General features: G+C 50.0%; 1 protein-coding gene across 4 annotated transcripts in view; it reads right to left on the reverse strand.

Annotated features, from left to right (window-relative positions):
- Nucleotides 1-206: 206 nt before the first annotated feature.
- The window catches only part of LOC108629898 (ubiquitin carboxyl-terminal hydrolase Usp2), a 14,072-nt gene continuing 5,059 nt past the window's right edge, over nt 207-9,219 (reverse strand). Inside the window, exons 3-8 of one of the 4 annotated variants that reach the window (XM_018032856.2) lie at nt 8,762-8,836; nt 5,333-6,815; nt 3,076-3,171; nt 2,604-2,956; nt 2,022-2,347; nt 207-1,817 (exon numbers count right to left, since the gene is read on the reverse strand). In XM_018032856.2, coding sequence (XP_017888345.1) covers nt 1,501-1,817; nt 2,022-2,347; nt 2,604-2,956; nt 3,076-3,171; nt 5,333-6,815; nt 8,762-8,836 — 2,650 coding nt within the window. In that variant the 3' untranslated portion in view covers nt 207-1,500. The remainder of the gene's footprint in view (nt 1,818-2,021; nt 2,348-2,603; nt 2,957-3,075; nt 3,172-5,332; nt 6,816-8,761; nt 8,837-9,219) is intronic. The other 3 variants (XM_018032858.2, XM_018032855.2, XM_018032857.2) reach the window with 3 other exon arrangements.

The following is a 9,219-nucleotide window of genomic DNA, read 5'->3' on the forward strand; positions in this document are numbered from 1 at the left end:
GATACGTGATAATTTAATTAGCGCTTTACGCAACTAACGGATATAGTAAGTCCGATCGACTCATAAGCTTCTACGGATTGCTTTACGTAATTCAGGTCCTTTAGAAATCTAGCGTACGTCTTCGAACCGGTCAAGGATAGAAGGAACGTTCCAATCGAACGATTCGTGGTTGTGGATCATATCTTCTGCAAATGGAGACCGGATTTAAATTTAGTAGTTTATTAATACCAATAGATGCGTCAGGGTTTGTTTTTTTCTTGCGAAGAATTTATTTAATTAAGCAATACTACTTAAAACCGATTTGGAACTTCCAAAAGGCGGTAATAAATCACCGGGTACGATGTCACACTTATTTCTCTTAAGGACACATTCGATTTTTAAAAAAAGAAACAGTGCGCAACCTGTTCTCCCTTAGTAATTTAACATCGATACCTTCTCATCTTTTCTTTTTCTCTTGTTTTAGTTAGACGAGGAGTGAGTAGATATCACGGCGATAAGAAAAATCATTTCGTCCGTTCATTGTTTTCTCTTAATCTTTGTTACTTTTTATTGGTATGTGTAATACGTATAATAATATATATATTTATATATTATATTCGTCAATATCGAATATATTAGTATTTTATCAGTTTTTTCTCTTTTCCATAAATTAAATAAATAACTCTTGACTGTGATATTATTAAACAAAATATTTTACAAAAGTAAATAGCTGTAGATTGCCAGGTGTTCAGTGAAAGAGTGAGGATAGATGTATATTATTCATTAGTTTTCATTTTTTGTTCTCTTTACTATATCGTCTATTCAAAAGTAACTAGACATCCGAAGCGTTCATGTTTATTCTCTTCTAAATCCCATGTTCACGTGATCTTTGGCGAGGTCATGATCTTCTCTTCGTTATTCTCATCGAAACTTGTCTGGCGAATCTCGTTCCCGAAACTATTAATCGTTCCGTATAAAAATAATAGATTGAACTAGGTGAAAAGATAGGGTAGAGTAGGAAAGGTCGTGAGAAAGAAAGAAAAAAAAAGAAATAATAAACGTGGAAGATTCGGAAGAGGATGCGACGATTTCTGACCGTCAGGAAAACTCTCGATGAAACAAAAATGCACCAAGGCGTCGCGTCGTTCAAAGGAGCCGACGTTCTTGTCTCCACGAAGAGAAACAAAATGATTCGATCGAGCGGAACATGATTATCGCCAACAGTCACACGATGCACACACGCGGATCCGATGCTCTTCGTACCCATTGCTCATCCGCCTTAACGAAAACGACCACGGCTGCGTTCTTCCTCGTCGTTCAGTGTTTAGTCGCTTTTCAATACCGCACGATAAAGTATCCTCCTTCCTTTGTCCGTCCTGTCTTCCCCTTTCGTTCTCCGTTTCTCTTTTTTTTTTCTCTTTTTATAGTATACGGCTTGACTGAGGTATCGAGAGGCAAGATGGTCGTTTTTTTGTTTTGTTTAAATGTTTTGTTCTTTTATACTCTAGGCATGGCGTAGGGTTACAAGTGAGAGCTGTGAGGCTGCTGCTCGTAGAAGAGCACGTAGGCTTCGTTGGAAACGACCGATTTAGCCGAGACAACGGACACCCGGCTGTCGTTGTACTCGTGCCATTCCCCCGAGTACGGATGCTTGCAATACGCCGTGTAATGGCCGGAGTGCGTCGTGCCCGAGTGATTCGCGACCCCGTACAGATTGTACGTGCAACCCGGGACTCTGGGCCCGGCAAAGGCACTGAGATCCAAACCTGTCAAAGGGAAGTCCACCATCACGTTAAGCTTGCTGCGGAACCGTTCCATCGGCGAGAACCGTTTTAAATCTGACATTCGTTCGTTAAGGAAATCACACCTCGCTTCATCTTCCTCCGTGATCGAAATTAAAAAGCAGGGGATGCAATATAAGAAATTTTGTCATCAGCGAGCATTAAACTTAATTAAAATAAACGACTGGAAAGAGCCTAAAAAAATTGTAAGAGTCTCGGATTTGTTTATGCGATTTTCGTTGATCGAGAGAAAAAGGATACGGATAACGAGAATCTTCGGGAACTTCTGTATGCTGAAGCTCTTGGTGCACTTTCTCCTCATCTGGCACTTGGAACAGGTCGGCTTCTCGTCGCCGTCGAGCACCTCTTCCCGCGTGAAGTGCTCCAGGCACTGGCTCAGTTTCACTGTGCCACTTCTCGCCGGTATCGGCAGGCTCAGGTCCCAGAACGGGTCCAACGTGACCGACACGTGGTCGCAGGAGGTGCAGTGCAACGAGGAGCGCAATTGACCCACGAACACGTCCACTACCATGCTGTCCTCGCTGCGCAGGTAGCGCTTCCAGCTCTCCAACGCCTTCTGACTGTCCCTGCGGGCAAACAAGTCCTGCTCGTTAGCACTTATTAGAAGCGTTTATTTTCTAAAGTTATGAATTATCATGGAAAATGACACGTTTACGATGTAAATTTAAATGATAAAGTCTAGATCGAGATATTCTTTCAAGTCACCTTTACACGTCATACGAATATTTTATTTTTTTCAATTTTTAACTACATGTAGTCAATCATTCGTTTTATTCTTAGCTTCTAATTTACTCTGTGTTAAAATGAAAAATAGAGACTTACGTATACATCTCGGGAATATCCGTGTGTATCGGCTGGGGCTTCACCGTGACCCTGTTCACGTCCTCGTGCAGACCTTCCAGCAGGTATCTGAGGAACTCCTGAGCGTCCTGTTGGCTGTAACCCATGAACCGCGGCGCGAATCTCTGTATCTGAGACTTAAGCGCCGTTGTGTTTACCACGTGGTCACCGCCCACCTCCCACAGCTCGTGGATCACCTGGCTGAACGCCTTGATCAACGCGCCCTTCATGCTGCTCGTCGTGGTGTTTATGTCCGCCGGGTACTGTTCGTTCAGCAGATACTCCAGCAGCGGTCTCGTGTTGCTCAGGCATTGAATCACGCTGTTCATGAAACACTGAACAATTTCTACGTGTGAACCAGAATTTCATACAATCGCAAATTCATGAAATAATGAAATCTAAATGCGAATCACGATTTTTTATTAAAATTATTAAGAGTTTTCTGTATACTTACTGTATTCCCGATATTCCTCAACCCGTTCAGTCCACATCGCTCATCGCGATGCGCCTGTAGCCGATTACGCGCCGATTTGTTTGTCGGGCTTCCTTCCTGGAAACACAGTTCAAGATTACTCAAGCTGCTCGCGTATGGTCTTTACTGAAGGGCTCTTCCTACTCGTCTACGGAAGGGGGGAGGGCGAAAACCGTCAGATAACGTCGCGTTCTCTGTTCTCAGAGCGACTAGTAGACTGTTTTTAGTGGTGGCGGTGTCTAGCTTTTGCGGCACATTTCTCACACGCGTGCACACCACGAAGTCGATGGGGGAGGGGTGGATACGTTCATACAAAACTCGGTTAGTCTCAGACGGATAATGTACAGAGTCTCAGTTTGAAAATAATGGAATATTTCATAAAGAACTTGAAGACGTATAAAGGCTGTTGTAGAAATTGTTTCTAACGTCGTAACACGAAAACGCGTGGGATTTAAAGGTGAAGGTCTGCGCGTTCGTATGCCATATTTTATTATTCATCGTATGATAATCAGCTTATTTCGTAATGAAGCCGGGGAACAAACTCTGTGGTAAACGTTTGTCTTTTCGAAACACTCCATCGGTTTCAATTGAAAACATAGTTCCGCCTCGTACATAGAGCGCACATGGGTTAGTGTCCAGCACGAAGTAAAACATTTCACACAGTACGTACATATCTCGTTGCGTTCGACCTCAGCGTATGGATCGTTCCGAACAGAAAGTACGCCCAACATAAAATATTCAGAAAAGGGAACACGTCGTAAATGTCTAAGGCATCGAGAAGCCTGAACGCGTCGCAGAGCGACGCGGTCGTCATGTGCGTAAGGACGTTCTCCCGGGTTTCGAATTGGATACGAACTCACCTTGCGACTGGCTGGAGGCTGTAGAGTAGCGCGCGTGGTCACTACGGACTCGGCGAACCGTACCGGGTAAACACCGGACGTGACGCGTTTGCGCGGTGTCAGAGGTGCCGCGGCGATGCCGAGGAGGAACGCGTACATGAAGAGCAGGGCGATCACTGCCCACACGCACCACAACCCCCAGCCTATCACTTGGGTGTAAGCCAGTTTACAACTTTTCCGGGAACACTGTCATCATCCGACGCACGACCGACTTCCGGTGAACGTCCGAGCCGATCGTCATCGCAAACGAATGTACCTTCGAAACGATTTCACACGGTGACTACCGGCGAACCGAACGATCGCCGTGTCACTGAAGGATAAGCGAAGCGGAAACCGCGGTCGAGGCTGCGACTATGCGGGTCGGAGGAAAGTTTCTGCGGTCAAACGCGAGTACCCTGTCGCGTGTGTTCGAAGATACTCCACTCGGATGCGGCCCCCACTCCGCCGAGCTGGCACGCTGAGTACCGCACATCGGCAGAGATGGATCAGTCCTTGCCTAGCGCGGAGGATCAGAGGAAACCCAGGGATGGTCCGACCTTGCAGTGACCGAAACAAACGTGTCGCATGGATTCTATGGTTCAGCTGGACAGAGATCGGTTGGGGTGCGCACTGGTGAATCGTGCGGTCGATTGTACGCGTGTACTTAGAGAGGAATCGCAACCACGAGGTACCGTTATGCTGCGGGAGAGATCGGTCTTTCTCTCTCAGCCCCGACCGGAGAGCTGCGGTCTATTAATAAAAGGCAGCTCGGCGAGTAACCGTCGAACACTATGTCCGAAGAGGAACAGTGGACTCGTTTCGTAACCCGCGCGCGGACAAGCAATGGTAGCGTACGAGCTGAATGCGATGGTAGCTAACGACGCATCGTTCGTCCCCCCTTCTTAATCCCGCCACCACCACCACCACCGCTTGTTTCCACGGAGGACTCTATACAACTTGGGTATACCTTTGCCACGAGCCAGTGAACCTTACGTGAATCGAGGGGAGAAAAGAAAAACGTCGGGTCACACGAGAATTATTCGCGTGCTGAAGATAGACAGCGGCGCGTGCGTTGTTTCGGTTTGCTCGGAAGACCGAGGCTACGCCAATGAATGACTTTATTAATAATAGAACGTGAGAATGAAACAGGCTAGACTAGAATGCGCTATGCGCGACTTTGAAAACTGCGATTTCAACGAGCACACGGGTGGATACAGAATGAAACTCGATACCAGTCGTAACGACGACGACGAGGACGAAGACGACGACGATGACGACGACGCGCAATATTTTTGTAACGTGGAGATCGATCGATGAAACACCGGCCGACTAATTAACGGAAATGAGTTGGAGACACTCACGAACTGATCGACGACCCCGCGGTAGAGATTCTGGTGCGCCGTGGACGGTGCGGTGGGCGAGGAGGTCAGAGAACTGGCAGTGCTACTCGAACCGGAGAAATGACCATCCGGTCTCCTGGATGTGGAAGGCACGGATGGGTCGTCCCCATAAGTGCCGGACGGTCTTCCCGCCACGCCGTTTTGCAAAATGGGCGGCGTGCCGCCCACGAATTCCGTCTGAACGATATCGTACGACGTGGACGACGCGTTCCGTTGCTCTCCGCCGTCCTCGAAACTCTCCGGGTCGCCGGTACGTCCGCCACGGAGGAACGATATCTCCTCGTCGACGATCCCACGTATTACCTCACCACCGCCGCCTCCGCCGCCGCCGCTGGTCTCGCCCCCAGTGTCGTCGCCGATCTCCACGTCCTCTTCCTCCGGGCGGATCTTCTCCTGAGCGTTGTTGTTAATCAGCAGCCCGCCGTTACTCGGATTAGTGGCTAGGTTAGTGAGCAAGTCGAGCTTAACACCGATCAAACCAGCATCGCCAGCACCGCCAACACCGGGCACAGGATGCGACAAGAGGTTACGCTTAGCTGGTGAAACCTCGTCGGTCCGATGGGCAGCAGCACCGCGTTGTTGCTGTCGTTGCTGCCGTTGATGCCGGTTGTTCAGGTGCTTGTTGTTGTCTTCGTCGTCCGCGTCGTCGTCGTCCTCGTCATCGTCTGAGCGGTCTGACCGGTCGTTGTTGTTTATCCCGTATTGAGCCACCGCGGAGCCACCGCCACCGGCGCCGCAGGAGCCAGGGTCCTCGGCACCGTTGCTCTTACTCCCGCCGCCACTGTTGTTATTGTTGTTGTTGTTGTTCTTGTGCTGATCGTCGTCGGCGTTATTGTCTCCGTTCTCGTCATTGTCGTCATCGTCATCGTCCAAGTCGCGGATTATGCCGCGCTCGTCGATCGTTACCTCGCCAGGCGACGCGGCACTGTCCGCGCGTGCATGCCCGCTGCTGAGCACCGTGCTGCTGGACAGTGGCCTTCTCTTCGACCTGGACCAGAGCGCACCGCTGACGGCGCAGGAAGACGACGATGAGGACGACGAGAGCGACGACTCCGGACGGTGATCCCTGCGGTCCACTGCCAGGTCACGTTCGTCGCCGCCGAACAGCTCCGTCAACGACGAACCGGCCGGATGATGCTTCCTCTGGTGATGATAATGATGAAGGCTGCTGCTGCTGCTGCTGCTACCGCCGCTCGCTGCGCTGCTCGTCTGATGAATCTTCGGCGTGTAACCGGCTGGCGAGTACTTGATCAGGTCCGCGGCTGTCTCCAATCTCGAGGACAACGAGGCGGCCGATTCTTGGACAGCCCTGTCCCTGGACGAGATGCTCGACGATGACGACGACGTGGACAACCCAAATCTGGTGCCGCTGGTGCCGTTCGCCGTCACATTCGTGGCCGTGCTACCGCTGCCCGTGCTGCTATACGCCGACGACGAGACTGACCTGCAAGCGTTCGGCCAATGTGAATATTGCGAACATCCTTTTTCATTCGGCTGGGCCCGCGGCCAAGGGCTACCCTCACTCTCGTTACCTCTCGCTCTTTCGCTCGCGGGGTTACGCAATCCTCGGTATACGAGAAACACGCGAGTAAACACACGCACGCGCGAGTCACTTATATATGGATCTATATGAGTAAGCGTTTTTTCACTCCGTGTTAATAGCGGTTAGTCGAAAAAGAAAAACGATCGGGAAGAGGTCGCCGGGTCCTACCATCAAACCTTCCCGCCCCCCCGATTGTCTACTTCCTAAAGTTCTTTAACCGGTCCTACGACTATGAAACGGGAGAAGGGTTTTAATTAGCAGCGGACCTTCATCGCGGTTTTACTCAACGTGGAAAAGGCGAAGCAGGAAGAGGACATAAAGGAGTTTAAAAATAATCCTCACCGATGATGAATAAAGAGGAAGGCGGTGAGATCGATGTCGCTGGCCTACATGTCGGCCAGGTACTCTTCGGGGTTTGCGGGTTACTAAATCAGACGCGCGACACCGTTCGCGGATTTGGAAACGCACTAGATATTTAAAATATAACACTCGGCGCGCACGTGCGCCAGATACCCTCCGCGGTTGCGGTAACAGGACGGCCGCGGCAGGATTCCGGGGAGAAAGTAACCGACACTCTTCCCGCCTCGGTCGCATCGCCCCGCTAGGAGACGAGGTCAAGGCCTTACGCCACGCTTCCAACGTCAATCGCGATCGATCAGCCCGCTCGTATTTATACCCACGTGCTTGTTTACCGCGACGGCTATACACGCCGTCACGAGAGTCCATAGCGCGCAAACACGAGTTTTCGATCGCCGTTTCTCTTTAATGCTTTTCACATTCTCGCCACTACTTGGATCTACGTATTCGATTAACTGACTACCTCCAAGTTGTGCGAAACTGATATGGACTCTCGTGACGACGGGAATACTCTCATGCGAGGGATCACCCTAATTTCTCACTATCTTTTTTTTACAACTTTTTAGGCGAATGAATGGCAGAGATCAGGACGTTTCGTAGTATCTACACTGCAAACGTATTAGTGAACAAGCAGAAACTCGGTTACATAAACAGATAAAATCACGGATCCCGAATGGATGTTAAAACGAGACGAGGACCGCGGCGAAAATACAGTAGCAACGAGATAATGCGATATCAGTGGAGAAACGGGTTTCCCCGCGCGAGTGGCACGGTTCTCAGGTAGCCAGTCCAGGTTCTCTACGTCGACCTCGACCTTTGCCTTTCGCGCCGGCTCGGCCGTGCCACAGGAACGGGGACTCCCGGCGTGCTCGCGCCCTCCTAATTGGATCATTGTGACGCGGACAAAAGTAATTGGCGCATTGTAAAGGGTGTCGTCGGGGTACCTGTTGCCCGCCGATGTATTTATAACGGGCCGTGGCCATTTTGTTGTCCACAGCCGCGTCGCCAGAGGAACGCGAATTGGCACGAGAGTGATTCATCGACCGGGAAAAAGGGAAGAGAGAAGAGATCGATGACAAGGGAGCGTGTTCCGCCACGTGGTCTCTCTCTCTCTCTCTTTCTCTTTCTCTTTCTCTCTTCCCCCGTGACTATCTTCGAGCGACAACAATCGGGTAACTCAACGCTTTGCCGACCGCGTTTTTCTATAATTAGACCACGCTGGACCGGCCCGCTATTTTCGAGTCTCAAGGAATTCCATCCGATCGGACCTCGAGGAGTTTCGTTAGTCGCAGCGACGTTATTACTGTTGACCATGCACAAGCAGAATCGTCAGGAGGTGGTAAACTGGTTGCGTTATCGTTTAATCGGATCCCGTCGGCGAAGCATTAAAGCGGACGGTTATCGACCAACAGGGTGAAAGAAACACTCTTGACCTTACGGCCGCGTCTTACAAACATCCCCCCCGGTTTCCGAGGGGGACATCGCCTCACCTTGCGGGTGAGCAGCGAGACCGGTAGTCCGACACGTAGCTTCTGCGGATGCTCGTGCCCGTCGACGAGTAGAAACTGTAGGGCCGATCGAGTATCAACCATTTAATTAACTTCTGCGATTCGAGCCACGGATCGGCACCACGGCTCTTCTTTAAACGATCTCGTAAGACAGAGTGGATCCACGATGATAAAAACCGCGGTTCATCTCGATTTATTTCCATACTCGCAAAAGGACTGACCCTTTGCTGGCGAAAGGTGTCGTCTATGGTCGATGCAACAAGTACGATATTTTTAACCCGTCCACCGAATGCCAGCAAAAGGTTGAGCCTGTTCGATCGCAGCTGGACGTAGGGGTGTTCGATTCCGATTCAATTCTTTAAAAAAATCGATACTTTTGATTAAAAAAAAAAAATATTGTACAGAGTGGAGAAGACTAAACGGACCTCGTCCAGAAGCCT

The sequence above is a fragment of the Ceratina calcarata genome, unplaced genomic scaffold, assembly GCF_001652005.2.
Source record: "Ceratina calcarata isolate Rehan_Ccalc_2016 unplaced genomic scaffold, ASM165200v1 scaffold59.2, whole genome shotgun sequence".
In the NCBI taxonomy this organism is placed as follows: domain Eukaryota; kingdom Metazoa; phylum Arthropoda; class Insecta; order Hymenoptera; family Apidae; genus Ceratina; species Ceratina calcarata.